Below are 18,939 nucleotides of genomic sequence, written 5' to 3'. Positions count from 1 at the left end.
GTATTAACTAAAGCTTTCCACGAATGCTTGATCATTTCTTTATAAGTCAGAGAACATGCAAGTAGCGTATAATTGCTTGGCTCAATTTTAATTGAGTGTTTGACAGCTTGTGAGTAATGATGTGCAACAAACCAGCCAACTTAGTGTGTGGCATAAGAAGTTCATTTAAAAATTTTCCCACCCAAATATTTTATGCATAATTCTCGGCTAAGCAAGTTTTTAAGACTCATTTATTCTTTTTGTAAATTGTTATTAATTAATTTCAACCCATTTTCCTTTACCGCCAGTACTTCTTCACTGCCCAATTCATTCCATCAAAATGCTTTTAGAGCCACACTTTAGCAATGAAAAGCTTTTAGCGCAGCTATTAAAGTTGTATTAGCAGCGAAGAAAAACTAATAACTCCATAGGCAACCAAAAAGTAGCACCTCTGGGCGCGCAACATTGGCAGCAGCCACTTACGAGCGGCCGCATTGCCTTTCTTTGCCACTCGACCGCCAGCTGGCATTCAACAATCCCCGACTACCAACTACAACTACTGAGCAACCAAAGATGTGCTGTAACTTTTTAGATTCACTACATTGTTTGCCATGTTTTTTTGTCTTTTTTGTTTTTTTGCTTGTAGTGGTAAGTAATATTTTTAATTTTTTAAACAAAATTATATACATATATATTAGAAACTTCTCTTTGTTAAACCTAATTATTTAAAATTTCCTGAAAGGCCTAGAATTTTTTTTGGAACATTACTACTTTTTTTAGCTTCAAGAAAAAATAGCTACATATATCCTTCTGTATGACAAGTAGACTATTCTAACACTCAAATTATAAGAATGGTTCAATAAATTAAGAGTTTATTATGAATAAAAAAAATGTTACACGCTTTCATTGACATGACATGAGGAATACTTCATATTATGGAAACAATTACAGCTCTCTGAAAAGTTTATTGCTCTCACAAAATTTTTATAATTTTATAAGGTCTTAAAGTTGTGGACTCTCAGGCCGAACGCGGTGATACTACTTATGCCTAAAAAGACAATAATTTCAAATTACATAGCTGAATGAATACTTTTATCCAGGGACCGAACATAACAGTTATTGATGACAACTATCATGGAAAAATTAACTATGAAGGAAATGTTCTTCAACTAAGTAATACATACCAATCGATTTCTTTTTTCGCGAGAATCAAATTTTAAAATAAACTTTTCTTTGCAATTTTTATGCAAAATTAAAAAAATTACAATTATTTCTTATTTTTTATATGATAAATTCAAAATAACAATTATTTTTAATTTTCATATTATATGTCTTAGATAACAGTTATTGAAGACTTTTATTTATAAAAGTCATCAATAAAAATCAGTCAGTGACTTTTACTTTTAAAAGTCATCAATATAAATCAGTCACCGACTTTTATTTTTTAAATCATTCGTATAAAAGTCATTAACATTTTTCGCTGTTAAGAAGGTGTTGGGAAACAAAAGTTTAGTACGACTTATACAAATGATTTTTATAAGTATGATTTAAAAAATAAAGGCCAGTAACTGATTTTTATTTCCGAATTTTATAAATCAAAGTCTTCGATAACTATTATCTAAGACATATAATTCAAAAATCAAACATAACTGTTATTTGCAGATTATTTAGATAAAAATCAAAAATAATTGTTATTTTGGATTTATAAAATAAAAGTCAGAAATAACGATTATTTAAGGAGTAATTAAATAAAAGTCAAAAAATAATTGTTAAAGAGCGATTTTTTTAATAAAAGTTGTAACTGATACGGTCCCTGCTTTTATCTACTAATGCTTCTGCGCCCCTTAAATGCTTTGATTTTTAACCAATAATAATATCATTTATGACTAGCATTTCATTTTATTGCAATATTTATTAATGCTCGGTAATATGTTCAATTTTTCAAAAAATATTTTTGTTCTACGATTATTTTTACTACAATTAAATTATAGCTTTTCACAATCGCCGCTGATCCTAGACAGACAGTTTTTCGCACTACAACTGACTGCCCACTACAAATCCTCCTTCCACATTTCAGCAGCAGTGTTCCGTGAAGCTGCTACTTCGCCATCTTCTGTTTTTTTGCTAACTTGATGCAACTTGCCACTGCACCTACGACTACTAGATATACGAACATACATACTATGTATATGTGTGCATACATATGTATATGCAGAAATACACACTCGCTTGACCATTAATGCAGGAATTTACGATGGCAATAGATGAAGTTTCAATGTTTTGCCAAGATATAAAATTTTCCAACACTGAACTGAGTTTATTGCTGATTGGTTGTTGTTGGTCTCCTTGCGCCTGTTATGGCCTGCTTGCAAAAGTTTTATGTGCTATTTTTTCCGTTGGCTGGTTTATGGCCTGAGTGGGCGTTGTAAATGTTCATTCTAACGGTGGAATTTGGTTTGCAGCGTTTTAACTGGAAAATTGGCGTTGGTTATTTGAGTAAAAGCAGATTTAAGGAATTTGTGGTAAAAAAGTGAAACAAATTAAAAAAGAAGTTAAAAAATATATGTAAACGGAAAGAAGAAGAAATTTTAAATGGAATTTGTAAATTTAATGACTTTAATCTTAACACTTTTGGGTAGAAAAAGTGCTTTAAAATTATGATAAAAAATTTAATTACTCGATAGAGAATGCATTGATTTTTATAATAATGCTCTTTAGAACCATGGAAACAAAATTAAAAAAACGATCAGAAAAAAAATATTGCTTCTCAAATGAATTTGAAAAATGTAAAAGTACGTGCGAAAAAATCAAAAGATTATAAATTTTTTACTAAAAAATTCTAACATTTATAACATGGAAGAATCTTGCAGGCTAATTATTAAACTAAATGGATAATCAAAGGCATACATTTTCGTAAAAGAAAAAATTAAAACCCACGTCTAAAGACAAATACACTTTTCTACCCAAAATTTTCCTTTGAAAAGCATGTGCTTTCCAAATTTTAAAATTTCTTAAAACTCCCTTTGTTTAGATTTTGATATATATTTCTAAAACATTTTTTATTAGATAGACATTTTTCAAATATATTTTTTTTCTTCAAAAATTGAATATTCGAAGATTAAACATTCTAAATAAAATAAAATAAAGGTTTCAAAATATTTAAGAAAACTCCACCAAAAGAGAAAATTTATTTGTAGACGGTACATAATATTTATTATATGTATTACAATTGGTTAAATCCGTTTTAGTTAACTTCCATCTTAATACATTGTGTAGAATTTTTCTCAATGGTTAAAAAAAAACATAAGTTGAAAATTAGTTTATGAAAAAAAATAAATTTTTGGAATGTTTTCTTTTTTAATATTCCACAGAGAAGTATTAAAATCAGTTTTACGCATAATTTGTTTTTTTTTAAGCTCAAGCTTCAACCACGGGGCTTTTGACTACCAATTTTTAATTTTTGTCTCAAAGTTATGATTAAAATTATTCAATTTTAAAAAACCCCAATTCCGTTTTTTCACATAACAATTTATTAATGAATTCAGCCTTTTGAGCTTCGAAAGCTTTTGTCTTCAACTTTCTTTACATGTTTCAAACAATAAAATTTCAGCTGTAAGCTACGAATGGCGTAAACAAATAAAAACTGACAGAAAAAATTAAAAATATTGAGCTTTAAAAGCCCACGAGTTGCACTATGAGCTTGTAGCCATAAATACTCTATAAACTGGTTTCGGTTTTCATCAAAAAATCTTTAAGCTTTTAAAGTTGTTTCATATTTATAAAAGCTTTTTATGCAATGTATGAAGTTTCAGTAAACTAATTTATTTTTTAATCAAACTTTTCATTTAGGAACTTGAACTTTTCATTTGGGAGTCGAAACAATTTCGTTTACTAAGAAAGCCCCAGAAACGCTTTCAGAAAATTTAATTTCTTTCGGAAAAGTTTTTCATCTCCTTATTTCAGTGGAAATAAAATGATCGTTTAATGTACTTGATCGAACGCCGTATTTGTGGAAGCCTTTTTTTGGATTAAATTATAAAAATACAGGACGATCAGAGTACTTCTGTCATGTGTCTGTCGAAATCATTTACGACAAATATGTATCCCAGGAGAGAAGCTTTCCTAAGCTCTCTGTTAGATTTATTTGGGCACTCCCCGAGCAAAAGCTCTCTCTGATCGCCACTTGTATAACTAAAATGCAAAACGCGCGGGTCTTTGAAGTTGAAAACTCTGATTAAAACGGTGAAAGGCAGCGACTTGCCTGGGTGTAAAGCTTTTTATAGCTTTCAGTGTAAAAAATCGAGTTAAAGTCCAATGTTTAAGGGACATAGTTCTAAATCAGCGATGATCAAAGAGAGATTTTACTCTGCACTCGCCTAAACCAAATGTATAGAAAGCTTAAAAAAGCTTTGTCAGCGTAAAAGCTCTATCTGGCCACCACGAACTTTCAACTAGAAATTCATTTAGATTTTGTTAACTTTCTCCAAACTTTAGTGAGGTCATTTCCAACGCCAATGTATGCCATTACATTCCCGCACAACCTTTCCAACCATTCTAGCTTCTCTTATGCCCTCCTCCCCCTTTCACATAGCATAAGCACAGCTGTTCCGCACTCCTCATTGTCATTGCCATTTTAAGCTCGCCAATTCATGTTCTCTCGTTGCTACCACAGATCGCTACAGTTGTAAAACAAATTGTTACAATATGCCACATGTTGTTGCACATTCTCCAATACGTTCATTACCAACCTTGCATTCCGCTACTCAATCAGCAGTCTCTTGTATGTACCACACAAGCCACGGCTTTTTGCAATCGAAAACCAACTGATTTTGTGGCCTCCGCGTCCGTTGTTGCCGTTTCTTTTCTTGCGGTTATTTGTGCCGTTATCTGGCATGACTTCACCGCCGCACAAGATTGTTGTCAATGAATGCGGAAAGTGTATGGAGCGCAGCAGCAACAGGCGGTACAGCTGAGCGACGGGAAATCTAAATCAAGTTGGTAATCAAACGGACTGGAAATTGTAAACTGTAAAGTAAGAAAGGAGGAAAGAGAAGACCACCGGTGATAATTTCTGTGTTGTAATTTTTTCGCGTCGTTGTTGTCATGTAGCATTGTCTTAGGCAATGTGATGTGATATGATGAGTGATGTAAAGTAGGCTGTGAAGAAAGGTTTTCTTTTTCCCGCAAAGGTAGACTAGCATAGACATTTATACCCAAAAAAAAAAATATTAAAAAAAAATTTACACATTCCTTGCATATTTCTTCAAGCATAGCAGCGTTCTTTAAGTTCATTCGAGCATAAAAATCAAAATACACTTCAAACTCCCAGCAATTCTGGCCAGCTTCTAGCTGGAGAGAAGCTTTAGCAACTCTGAGAGTGATGAAGTAAATTACGTTTAAGAATTCAGCCGAATGTGTATTTTTTTTTTGAGCATTCGAAAGCACGAACAGTCACGTGAAAGCTTTTAATATATAAATTTTAACTAAGTTGAAAAAGCTTTTTATGAAGTCACATTAATAGCCCAATTCTGTATCAGCGACAAAAATTTTTTTATTCACAAATTTTAACTTTTTCATATACTTTTCCGTAAAAAATACTGTGACAAGAATTTGTCACTGATACAGAATAGAGCCGTAAAGCTTTCCCCGTATCAATTTTTATTAACTCCAACAAATCTTGCTTTTGAAACAGAGCTTTTCGTTGGTCGAAAGCTTTTTCTAAGGTTACTTGAAAACTCTTTCCAATTAAAAAGTTAAATTAATTCAAACAAATATCCCCTTTTTTCAGAACCGAAATGGTGCCACTTTATGATCGAAAACACACGTGAAAGTTTTCTACATGAAATTTTATTAAATCAAATAAATCTGTTCGAAACCTCAGCATAATTTAAATCAAACAAATGTAAACCTTTAATGCCAGGCTACTCTACTGTCGAATGTACCGTTTAAGCTCACTCAAAATTTAATTTAAATTTAAAATTAATTGTATTCACTAATTTTGCTTGTCCAGTTTTAGCTTCCTCTTACCAAGCACCGACATCAATACTGACTTTTACGCATTTTCTTTTCCTTTCAGATGCGATTACTACACCGTCAGTATCATCCAACCATGTCCAGTCGGTCGACGTCCTCCCCTTCATCATTGACGGCCAACATACGCTTTGCGCTCGTCCTCTGCCTAGCCGTCGTCGTGCTGCTACCCAGCCCCGCCGCAGCGCGCATGGCTTTCGAAAAGCTCACAGACTACGATTTCGCTGGCACCACATACTACAGCGTCAAGAATCTGTCGCTGTACGAGTGTCAGGGCTGGTGTCGCGAGGAGGCCGATTGCCAGGCGGCCGCTTTCAGTTTTGTCGTCAATCCGCTGTCACCCTCACAGGAGACACACTGCCAGCTGCAGAACGATTCGTCAGCACACAACCCCTCAGCGGCGCCGCAACGCTCCGCCAACATGTACTACATGGTAAAATTGCAGCTGCGCAGCGAGAATGTCTGCCATCGGCCGTGGGCGTTCGAGCGTGTGCCCAATAAGGTTATACGTGGTCTGGATAATGCGCTCATCTACACCAGCACCAAGGAGGCCTGCTTGTCGGCGTGTTTGAATGAGAAACGCTTCGTTTGTCGATCGGTCGAATACGATTACAATAACATGAAATGTGTATTGAGCGACTCGGATCGTCGCAGCTCGGGTCAATTTGTGCAGCTGGTCGATGCGCAAGGCACAGATTACTTTGAGAATTTATGCTTGAAGCCAGCGCAGGCGTGCAAAAACAATCGCTCGTTTGCAGTGGCACGTGTGGGTGTATCGGAAGAGAAGGTCGCCCAATATGTGGGACTTCACTACTACACGGACAAGGAATTGCAGGTCACTTCGGAGTCCGCCTGCCGGTTGGCTTGTGAAATCGAAACGGAATTCTTGTGTCGTTCCTTTTTGTATCTCGGTCAACCGCAGGGCTCACAGTACAACTGCCGTTTGTTCCACTTGGATCACAAGACACTGCCAGATGGTCCTTCGACTTATCTGAATCACGAACGTCCACTAATAGATCACGGTGAACCGATAGGACAGTACTTTGAGAATGCTTGCGAGAAGACGAACTCACCACCTGGTACTTTGGACAAACTGGACACGCTGCCCGTGAGTCTGGACACCACCGAAGATCCGAACTTGACCAACATTACCAGGACTGATGTGAATTGCGATAAAACAGGCACCTGCTATGATGGTAAGTAGAAGGAAGGGAAACGAGGTGTAAGGAAATTCTACGAATGTAGCTAAGAGTACAAAACGCTGAACGAAAAGCATACTAAAGGCGAACTCTTGCTCAAAATCCGTTTGAATCTGTATGCTCTACACTACTTAGTAGGCTTTCCGGCGGTTCGGCATACTATATCTCATTATCTTTTACTTTACAGTTTCCGTTCACTGCAAGGATACCCGCATTGCCGTTCAAGTCCGCACCAATAAACCCTTCAATGGCCGCATCTATGCTCTGGGACGCTCTGAGACTTGCAATATTGATGTCATCAACTCTGATGCCTTCCGTTTGGATCTGACCATGGCTGGACAGGACTGTAATACGCAAAGTGTAGTGAGTATAGCATGCCAACTAGTTTTTCTAGCCATAAACTAGGTCCCTTAGAGACTACCGAATATCAGACTTTAATCTGTCTCTATGGAACAAGTTTATCAAAGAAGTAATAAGGCTGTCTGCTGTCAAAGGGCTTACTAAAAGCCCACACTGCCCTATCATGAAGTCACCTGAATCTTTTTTTAGTGCCTTTCTTTTAGACAAGCTTTTTGAGGATAACGTCGGAAACGATGTCAGTCTTGCCGAAAGAAGGCAATTGAACAACCAATTTTTTTCAGACATCTCCTAAGAAGTCTTTCTGTACAAAATCGAGGTCAACGTTTGACTTTTCGTAGATATCTGAGAGCATCTTCTGACATAATCCTTTTCTACGAAAGCCTCTTGATGATCCTATCCATTCGAAGAGCATCCATCTTAACTTCGATTAACGGAATTTATTATCCCAAAGTTGGCAAATCTTCTCTTACTAAACGCCTTTTCCGAGCCGAGATGCTTAAACACTGAACCAGAAACTAAAACTGACTCATCCCTCTATAAGTAAAGAATCGAAGAAGCCTATTTCTTTAGAATTCTTTTGGTTAGACAAGTTGATCATGGGAGGCCATGCTCTTGTACTCAGAATGACTTTATACAACCCAATCTGCCCCTAACACTATTAGTGCTCTGAATATCAACACCTGTAAGGCTCGGTGGACTCTCAAGGGGACCTTTGTCTTACCGGGTAGAGAGTCCCAGTGAGCTTTGAAACGATATAACGTCTGGAACGTATTCCGCCAAAAAGGTTCTGACCCTCAATCTTTTCCATTCCTATTCTCAGACCGGCGTCTACTCGAATACAGTAGTTCTCCAGCACCACAGCGTTGTGATGACCAAGGCAGATAAGATCTACAAGGTGAAATGCACCTACGACATGAGCTCGAAGAACATCACCTTCGGCATGATGCCAATACGCGATCCTGAAATGATACACATCAACTCATCGCCTGAAGCACCACCGCCAAGAATTCGCATACTCGATACACGCCAGCGTGAAGTGGAGACTGTCCGCATTGGTGATCGCCTCAACTTCCGCATCGAAATACCTGAAGACAGTAAGCGAAAAGTCTACCACCAGCGTACGCTTGGACAAAACTCAACTAATGTTTGTTCTTTTTCTTTTTCTTTTCACTCCATTTGATGTTGCTCAAGCTCCCTACGGTATCTTTGCTCGGTCCTGCGTCGCCATGGCCAAGGATGCACGCACCAGCTTCAAGATCATCGATGACGATGGCTGTCCCACCGATCCGACAATCTTCCCCGGCTTCACCGCCGACGGCAATGCACTGCAATCGACCTATGAAGCTTTCCGTTTCACCGAGAGTTACGGCGTCATCTTCCAGTGCAATGTCAAATACTGTTTGGGTCCGTGCGAGCCAGCCGTGTGCGAATGGAATATGGAGTCGTTTGAATCGCTGGGCAGAAGACGTCGCCGACGCGCTGTGGACAGGTGAGTGAGAGGGGGATTGGTGGTGCTGAGCGTTCATTTATTTATCTCTTTCTCTCTTCCACCAGCAATGAGACCAAGGAAACCGATGATGATATGAACATTTCACAGGAGATTCTAGTCTTGGACTTTGGCGATGAGAAACGTGAATTCTTCAAGGCGGATCCAAGCACAGACTTTGCCAAAGGTAACTGGTGCTTTTTTTAGCTTCCGAAGTTTTTGCGCTTCTAAGAAAACATTCATACATACTCTCTTGTCTGCTTCTCTTTTCTATTCTCTGCTCGACTCTGTAGATAAGACTGTCACCATTATTGAGCCCTGTCCGACGAAGACTTCCGTGCTGGCGCTGGCCGTCACTTGTGCGCTCATGATTTTGCTCTACATTTCGACGTTGTTCTGTTATTACATGAAAAAATGGATGCAACCTCACAAAATTGTAGCATAAAAATTACGCGAGAAACATACACACAAACACTTACATTACATTTCCATACAAGAAACAACAAAAATCAAATGTAACACAGGGGTATTGGACTAAAACAGCAAAGTAATTTAATTTTATGGGTTAAATAGTATGACAATTCAAAAAAATATTTCAAAGAAAACCAACATCTAAATTTATATAAAAGAGCAGGAAAGTTAGTAACTTAAGCATAAGTTTAAAGATATAAGTAACAAATGATAATGCATTTCATAATGTTAAGCTTAGCAAGAGTCTAAAAAAAGCTAAAAAGCTGCATGCCCCAAAAGCTGTCAACGTGAGCTTAAAAGCTACAAAGCTTTGAATTATTATTTTTTTTTTGAGGGGTAATACCAGTATATTGGCTTGCAAATAATTTGTGCATTAATAAGTTATAAACTATATTTGTAGATTTAGTTAAATCATATGAAAGCTCGTATACATAAAAGCTCATTGGGGGAGCTTTTTTTAAGTTTAGTCTTAATTTTTTAATTTTATTTTCTATAAAACTATTAACTAACAAATATTTGGTGACCGAATTGAGCGTGCTTTCGAAGCTTTTTCGAGAGCTTGTTAAGTATTCAGAGAAAGTTTGCGATTAATTAAAACAGAAAAGAGGTTTTTTAACTTTAAGAATTCAACACTTTTAAAGTCAGAAGTTCTTCATAGCTTTTTTGGAAGTTTTAAGCATAAAAAGCTTTTTTAAAAGCATAGAAAACTTGCAATTGTCGGAGTTGAGACGAAGGTTTTCAGCTATACAATAACTAGCTGTGAAAAAGGGGCCTTGGGAGCTTTTTGAAGTTTAGAGCTTTAAGAGCTTATATTGAATTAAGCTTAAATAAATTTTAAACGATTTTTTTACAGCTCTTTTGCTCAAAAAGACGGACGTTGATGTGGATCAAAATGCTTTGCTTATTAATCGAAAGCTAGGCATGGAAAACATTCTATCGAAAGCTTGCGAAAAATTTCGTTCTAAAAAAGTAACACCACTTTAGAAGCAGAAAAGCTTTGCCTTCTTTATATATCAAGAAGTCATTTTTTAAGTGGACTTTTCAAAGCTTAAAAAATCCTCGACATTTCTTCTGGAAATCGCTAGTTAGAACATTTGAAGGCTTAGAGGTGAGCTCCCAAAAAAGCACTAGCAGGATACTTTCAAGCGAAAGTTGAAACACCTGTTCAAAAATGTCACTAAATTTATTTAGTTGAAGATTTAAGTAAAATTTAAAAAATACAGAGAAACGACTTGCTTGCACTTAATTAAAATATCCTAAAATTCACAAGCTCTATTGAAAGCTTGAGTGAAAGCTCTCATTAAAAATACGTACATGCTTCAGAGAATGCTTCAGCAAAATTTTAAATGAATAGTGTTCACTTTTTTCAGGGAAAGCCCTAATGAAAGCTCAAAAGTACAGATTGAATTCCACCACAGTGCAAGCTCAAGTGAAAACGCCTTTTCCAATACTAAAAACTAAACAGCTACTTCTTTACTTAACAAAAATTTAGTTTTTATCTAAAGCTTAACTTTTTAGCAAACAAGGCACACTTTCTATGAGGTTCCGAAATGTATTTCTTGCTTAAGAAATGTACGCTCGCAAGCATGAACATTTGGAATCTACGTATAGAGATTGTGCTTTAACTAAAAATGGATAAAAATATTTTTATGTATTTAATTTTAAATTTTTATGCAGACTTTATCCTTATAACTTTTACTATTTATTTAAATGTATTTTATATTTAACTTATTTATATTTTTAAAAGCTTAATTAAAAAAAACACGAACCTACTTATTAAATGAAAACTGTGCTTAATTATAAAATTCATATTGCATTTATCAAGCGAAAAAATACTTTATTTAATAAATTTAGCAAATTTTTAAATTTTAATGACAAAGATTTTAAATATGTATAAAAATATATGCATAAAAAGCATAAAAGCAATTACACTTCCAAATTAATACTTTTACTTAAAAACTAGTTACTTGTGCATTATCGCCAATTTTTTCTGCTCAAAATATTGTAAATAAGTTTATGAAAAACCCCCAAATGGCAATATAAATTTTACCATAAGATAATTATTCAAAAAAAAAAGTAAAACCATAAAGCAGTGAAAAAATTAAGCTAAACTGTTGGTGAGCATTTAGTAACTCATATGGACACATACATGAATACATTCACACACCAACACTCACTGGCGCAAAAGCTGCCTTATAAACATACATACATACATACTTCAAGACATAAAAACAATCTTAAAGTAAATAGTAGTTCTTATTAAACTTTTATAAAGCGAAAATGAAACTGTAGTAGGCGAAGCTAATTTTGAAAAATAAAGTATAAATCTTTATAAAAAAATTTTAATTAAAGTAGTTTTACTGTATAGTAGTCAAATGAGTTTTGCTCTAAAGCAACGCACAGCTTCTTTAAAAGCACCGGGTGCTGGAATGGTTCCGCAAGAAAATTACTATAATTACGAGTTCCTTTAGCATTACCGTCGCGGTTATCATTATCATCAACATTGCCATTGTCATAACCATTACCATTACAATTACTATTAAAATTACCCTAACCATTAGCAATACCAATAACATTGCCATTATCATTACCAGGGAACGGATTTTTAGGACCTAAAAACCTATAAAAAAGGCAAAATAAAGTAACGAAATAGGATGGAAAAGGCAAAATAAAATAGCGAAAAAGGCAGGAAAAAGCACTAGGTATTGCAAAAAAGGCAAAAAAAGGCAAAACAAATTAACGAAAAAGACAGGAAAAGGCAAAAAAAAGGTATTGCAAAAAAAGCAAAATAAGGCACTAAAAAAGACAGAAAATATGAAGAACAATCAATAAATATATTTATTTTAGAAATGCTTATATTACAAGTAAAAAAAGAAAAACTATGAAGTAGTTTCATTATATGAAAAATTTGTACTTTGAATCTTTGACTATTTTATCCTTTCGAGTTTCTAACTCATAAAACTTTAATCTGTATAGTTGTAGTAACATTGAACCACACGATGCATTTTGAAGTTTTCTGGCAGCATTTTCATTCGATTTTCGCGAAGAAAAGCCTTGAATGTACTAAATGTGCGCTCGACGTAAGTTGATACAAGTGGAGCCCAATTTAAATATGGAACGTTTGAAAAGTTCATATTATCAGAAATAAGGGCGTTTTCCTAGCCCTTTACAATTTTATCCACACCCCTTATTGCCTTCAAGCCTGCGTTAGCTGAGAAAACGGCTTTGAATTTTTTCAACACCAATTTGGCAAGAGGTCCCTGTGCTTCTATAAGCTGCATGGGCATGTGTATATTTTTTAATCTTAAAAAAAATATTGTAAATGTTATAATCACTTTTTTAAAGGTAGAAAAGGCTAAAGGAGGCAAATATCTTAAAAAAGGCAAAAAAAAGGCAAATGTCTTAAAAAAGGCAAAAAAGGCAACTTCAAATGTGTATATATGGAATCAGGGATCGTGGACATTCTTAATCGAATATACTCTATCTCTTTAGCAGAAAAAAAGGCAATTTCCATAAAATCCGTTCCCTGATCATTACCATAACCATTATCATTACCATTACAATTATCATTATCAATACCATTTTCATTGCCATTTCTCTACCATAGCCATTGTCAATGCCATTACAGCTACAATTACAGTTACCATAATCATTACCATTTTTAATTCCATTGCCATTACCATTACCATTACAATTAAAATAACCATTGCCATTATATTGCAAATACCCTTATCATCACCATTATCAATTTAAGTATCATTGTTAAACCGTTAAAAATGCTATACCATTACCATTTCCATAATCATTACCACTATAATTACCATTACCATTTTTTTTTGTCGTCACCGATATCAATTACAATTAGACAGGGCAGCTCTACCTACTACTTGCCTCCTTAGCCTTTTCTTTGAGGTACTGAAACATATTAAAAATAGTTTTCCGTGAAAGCTTAATCCGGGAGCTTTATATGAAAAAGCTTTCAGTTGCTTTCTATTTCTTGTTTCCTCTTTTAAGTAATCGCCGAAAAAGAGATAGCTTTAGAGAGCTTTATTGAAAAGTTGTAGCATCGACTGTCCTGGTAAGCAGTTGGCGTGAAGTTTGAGAATTGAGAATCGAGAATAATTAATTCAACTAATTATATATTTCTAAGTAATTTACAAGAAACTTTAATTGTTTCATCAGGAGCCTCATCACTGTAAAATCAATTTTCCACATTCCGCCACTTAACCACAGAATATGAAAAAGCGTTCATGTTAATCAAGAAAACGTTATGTACGCCAGCAACTCAGCAAGAAAGAAAGTAAGCAATAAAGTTACAAAGAAGAGAAAATTGATTTATAATATTTTTTGCGGTTTTGTGAAATTTCATGCATTTATCAAAATACTTTCAGTATACCATACGCTTCCGTAACTAATTTGAACAATTTTACACTTTCCATAGATGGGAAGCAAATATTTACTGAAGATAGAGTTTTTACCCGTATTATATTCAATATGCTATTGCTTTGTCAGAATCAAAAATTGAAATGTAAATAAATGAATGGAATTATGTATTTGAATTGAATTGTTAACTTTCTGGTAGCAATTGCAAATTACATGCTCTAGTGACGAGCGGAACTAATGCAAATGAATGGCTGTAGGTCAGCGTGATATATGTAAACGCATATATGAATATATATGAATGTGTACATATACAAACATTCATACATACATATGTAGCATAAAATATGCATGCAAAGAACAAAGCCGGAGGTCTAAGTACACGAGTTATGGAAGCGCAAAGTGTTCGAAAAATTATTCAATTTAATGGTAAGTAAGTAAAGAAATTTTGAGAAGGTAAACAGCTGCCGCAAGTATCTATTATATTCTCAATCATTCAACAGCTGCAAATTTCATTTCATTTCAAAGTGAACAAAAGACTTAGGCGACAAACTCGTTACATTTGAACTGAAATGGGTTGCGAAAATTAAGAATGAAATTACATATGTACAACCAAATTACACTTATTTCTAAACATTAGCGATTCAGAATTTTCAAAAGCTTTTTAAAACCGCAAATGGTTACGAATTAGTTTGCTTTCAAAGTGAAGATAAGGCTTGAGAATATTTCGGTTTTTTTCCTTTATCTCTTTGTCATTTCATTTTAATGGCTTGCAGAAAATTTGTATAACTTTTTTTGTTCTTTCGAGAATTTATTTTTGAAAACACTTTTTTTACATAATTAAAAAAAATCTTTTAGACAGTTCACTTCCAAAAGTTCATTTCTATATTAACTAATTTTAAACAAATTTTGGTTTGCCAAATGCAAATTGAAAATAATAATTTTTTTAAATGTTTAATAAAAGTCGAATTTTGGCTTCAGTTGAAAAATATCGATATATTACTTATCTACTATTTTCACAGAAGAAATTTTTAATTTTTTGTCAACATTTGAACTTTTTCAGAAAAATTGCATTCAAGCCTAACAGGCTATTTAAATTATTAGATTTAAAGAACGAGATTTACGCCCCAACATTTTATTCTCCCAAAAAAATTTTACTAAACCATAAAAAATACCATCCAAATAAACGTGACTTCAGTTTTTTGGAAAAATTGTTGGTGAGATTATTTCGAAGTTGCAAATAAAAATAAACAAAAAAAAACAAATTTCTTTCAGAAAAATTACCACTTTTTTTGCCAAGAAACTACACTTTGATCTTAATAATAGAAATAACAAAAAAAAAATGCAAAAAAAAAATTATTATTGATGAAATAAAAACTTTGAACAAATTTATTATTGGTATATGATATGGTGAATCCTCTTCATCACTTGTCAAATTTGGTTTGGAGACAATCTAGCCTCGGCGTTGCGCCATTTTTAGACCCATCTTTCGTTCAAAGGAAAAATTTTAAAATTAAAACAATGTCAAATTTTATTATGAAAAATCTCTTTCTTTAATTAAGAAGTATAAGGAGCAACATTTTTAAACATTGAATTTTAGGGTTTGAAATTTTAAATAAAGTTTTTGTTTAAAATTTTTATGTAAAGGGCTGTTTCCAGCTCTTAAGAAAAACGAAAAATTCATATAAAATGAAGCAAAAGTAATGGAAAAGAAATTTTCTTCCATAAAAATTTCTTAAATGAGTTTGGAGCTTTCAAGAAAAAAGTGCTGGTATATTTAATTCTTAAGAAAATTTACAGCAAATAATGAAAAATATTTCTTGTAATTTTTGTTGAGAGCTGAATTCGGAGCCTTTAAGTGTAAAACATTTGGTTAAATAATTTTGAGTTGAAATAAAATTTTTAGAAGCTTTTCTTTGAAAAAAAAGCACACTAAGTAATTTCTTACAAGGGTGTGCTGCTTAGTCAAAGTCCAAATAATTTTAAATAAATTTTTGTCAACAATAAAGGTTTTTCCTTCTTTATGTATTGATTCCCGCTTTCCTGTTATCAAATATAACTACACAAATTTAAAAAATTAAAAGAATATTGTTTTAAAAATCTGTAGGAATTTTTTCTTGGAAGTATTTTTACTATAAACAAATGTCTATATACACAGATACAAAATTTTCAAAATTCTTTCTTCTAAACAAAATTTTTCGGTAAAATAAAAGTTTCCGAAAACAAGAATAATATTACATTATGCTACATTTTTTAAGCAAAAAAATATTATAGAAACAAAAATTTCAAGAAATTCTTTAATAATTTAAGTTAATATATTATTCTAAAAACTTTTGAAACTGCTTGAAATTATTCCATTTAATTCAAACTTGCGCCCAAAAAATTAAAAGCAAAATCCAAACATATTAGCTAAACATCACCAGTATTGTTCTAATCTAAAAAAAAATCTTATATACATACTTTACCATTTATATCCTCCACCCAGCCTAACAACATTTGTATAACAAAATCTTTATTAAATCTAATAAACGCACCCATTCCTCGAACATCTAGCAATTGTTTAAAAGGAATCTACTCTCACACAAGCGCTCAGCGCTCACACATAGAATGAAATCACTCAGGAAGACCTTTGCAATGTGCCAAGGAGTGGCTGACTTGCCGCGACCTATGAATTGCCCAACAATTACAGTTAAAAACAAAAGTTGAAATGGACATTCACACAAGACAACAACAACAAAAATAAACGAAAGCAAAAACAAATTGCTCTTGCGGTCCAATGTTCCTTCAGCAGAGCAAAGCAGGAAACATAAAAGCCATAGACACACCCACAAAGGAAATCTGCGATCTAAACTATGTGGCATCAAAAGCACGCGAACAATAATGAAAAGGGCGCGTGATGTATGTACATAACTATCAGGCAGTTGCGAGAAAAGGCTACAACAAAATAGTAAGGGAAGAACTCTATGAAGAGATCAACCGCTTGAATAAGATAATGAGTCAATGAGTCAATAAGTGACCAGATAATTGTCTAAGTGGCCAAGTGGAATGACGCTTAATAAGCACGTCAATGCTTATTGTTGATAGGGAGATGGGTGTGAGTTCATATGTACATATGAATGTATGAATGTGCAATCGAGCGCATTTATGCATGTGTTTCTGCAAGTGTAAATGAGTGCAACGGTCACGGCTAATGAGTGCAGGAGTTCACATTTTATTTTCATGACAGATAAGGGCACCTAATGATTGCAATTATTTAAAGTGAGTGGCTCTAAAAAAAAATAAAGGAAATAAGCTTGTCTTCTTTAGAATTTTTAAGACCCTATGTAGGTACGTTAGGCATAAGACCTTTTTCTAAAATTGAATAAACCTATGAGGAGAAGATGACGAGTGATAAAACCCCGAAGAAAAATAACGCTTCGTTTAAAAAATAAACTTGTCACCGATCTGGTAAAATTTGTTTTGACCTAAAATTTTTCTAATCAACTTTTTTTAATTTCATTCCATTTTAAGTTTCTATAACATTTTTATGATTCAAATAATTTAAACTTTTTTTATTTTTTTAAATTATTTTTTTTGTATTTCTTAATATGTTTCGAGTAGGTCAAAATTAAATTTCAAAATTAATATTAGGCAGCAAAATTGTGTCTAAAACTTAAAAATTAAAAAAAAAAACTAATGAGGCTGCATTTAAGTACCCAACAAACTCTAGAATGGGAAACAATTCCTTACGAAGGCATTTTGTTGGCGTATATCCGCTGTTATAACCAGCTTTGGAGACCCAAAGTCAAAGACAAGTGCATATACATACAAATCGACTCGAAACGCTTAAAAATTAACAATCGTATTGTAATTTTCATTATTGTTTTTTTTTGCTTCGCATCAGTTGTGAGTAATTGTTTTTGGTTCATACAAACTTCTACTTAACCAAAGAAATTTGCGTGTTTCTTTTATTGCCGGGGTCTATAATTGTCAGGGCGGTAAGACCAGTTGGTTAGGCTGTAATAATTGCATACCAAAAAAAAGTTTAGAATTTTAGGCAATGCCGAAAAGGACGAAATGCCGGTCTAGCCAAGTGTTTATTAAATTTATTCATGGAATAATTAAAGGTGTGACTATGCGAAAAGCGATATGAAAAAATAGAAACTGTTTACAATGAATTCTCGTTTTTCTATACTTAAACCACTACAATAAATCGGTTCCCATAAAATTATAGCAAACTGTTAATCCATCTCAAATGCTTGAAATCATCATACTATTATCCAGAATCTTGTTCCTATGGCTTATAAAAAAAAAAAATAGAAATTCGAGTTGCTATAAACGTAATAGCAAAAGATATTGATGAAATGATATAAAAACATATGCTCAAAACTCTTATTTACGTAATAAAACCACATATTTAGTTGCTATAAAAATTATAGGAAGTACAAAAACATCCCTTTTCAAGCTAAAAACATCTTAAAAACTTCAATGGTAATATAAAATTATGTAAGTATGCATTCTAACCATCACATAGCGACATTTGCACAAACACAACTCGCTTGCAAAGTAATCAAATGTCACAGAAATACAAAAAATAGGTCAAGCGTTGTTTATGCTGTGCGCACAACAATACAGAAAGCACTAAACGCTTGGTTAACCAAAGAATGGCATAAAGAATTAGGTAACTCTAAGTGTTAAGAACATTGTAATGCAAAAAGTAAAAACAGTAAGTACAACAAGTAATCCAAAGCCGACTATCTAAATCTAAGCGCTGGCAAAACAAAGCAGAAAATGTTGCTTTATGTAGACAAGAGCATTAACCGCAAGCAGCCATTAGTTGGCGGCAAGATTGTCAGCTTGATGAGCAGCAACAAACGGCAACTGATTATCATCAGCAACAATGCAATTTTATTCATAAAATCAAGCGCATAAGTTTGTGTGTTAGTGCTGCTGTGGTTCAAATCTAATTCCACTGGCACTTGGAAAACGTTTAACGTGAACGGAAGCTGTTAATCCGTAAAAGTTGTGCGCAAAATCTTCCATCAACTATGCCAC

The 18,939-nt window shown here is 33.6% G+C and overlaps 1 protein-coding gene across 2 annotated transcripts; it reads left to right on the top strand.

The window, feature by feature from the left end:
• The first annotated feature begins 6,055 nt into the window (after positions 1 to 6,055).
• On the top strand, positions 6,056 to 11,156 carry tyn (trynity). Of its 2 annotated transcripts, none has more exons than XM_017628736.1 (6): positions 6,056 to 7,205; positions 7,396 to 7,571; positions 8,389 to 8,662; positions 8,748 to 9,057; positions 9,123 to 9,241; positions 9,348 to 11,156. In XM_017628736.1, exons 1-6 carry the CDS (start codon positions 6,056 to 6,058, stop codon positions 9,497 to 9,499), a joined length of 2,181 nt encoding a protein of 726 aa, XP_017484225.1. In that variant the 3' UTR covers positions 9,500 to 11,156. The 2 variants fall into 2 exon arrangements, with proteins under 2 accessions (XP_017484225.1, XP_017484226.1); XM_017628737.1 differs by having other exon boundaries at positions 6,060 to 7,205; positions 8,760 to 9,057.
• The last annotated feature ends 7,783 nt before the right edge of the window (positions 11,157 to 18,939 follow it).

This window comes from Rhagoletis zephyria, unplaced genomic scaffold (genome assembly GCF_001687245.7).
Source record: "Rhagoletis zephyria isolate East Lansing unplaced genomic scaffold, Rhagoletis_zephyria_1.1 Rzeph_scaffold_06168, whole genome shotgun sequence".
NCBI classification, from domain to species: Eukaryota; Metazoa; Arthropoda; class Insecta; order Diptera; family Tephritidae; genus Rhagoletis; species Rhagoletis zephyria.
This window is presented reverse-complemented; position numbering and strand designations above follow the sequence as displayed.

Bases quoted from the DNA above. Each gene is read 5' to 3' on its own strand.
- tyn (XM_017628736.1), top strand. From the start codon at position 6,056: ATGCGATTACTACACCGTCAGTATCATCCAACCATGTCCAGTCGGTCG. The intron at 8,663-8,747 runs GTAAGCGAAAAG...TCACTCCATTTG, and splicing joins CATCGAAATACCTGAAGACA to ATGTTGCTCAAGCTCCCTAC. The intron at 9,242-9,347 runs GTAACTGGTGCT...TCGACTCTGTAG, and splicing joins AAGCACAGACTTTGCCAAAG to ATAAGACTGTCACCATTATT.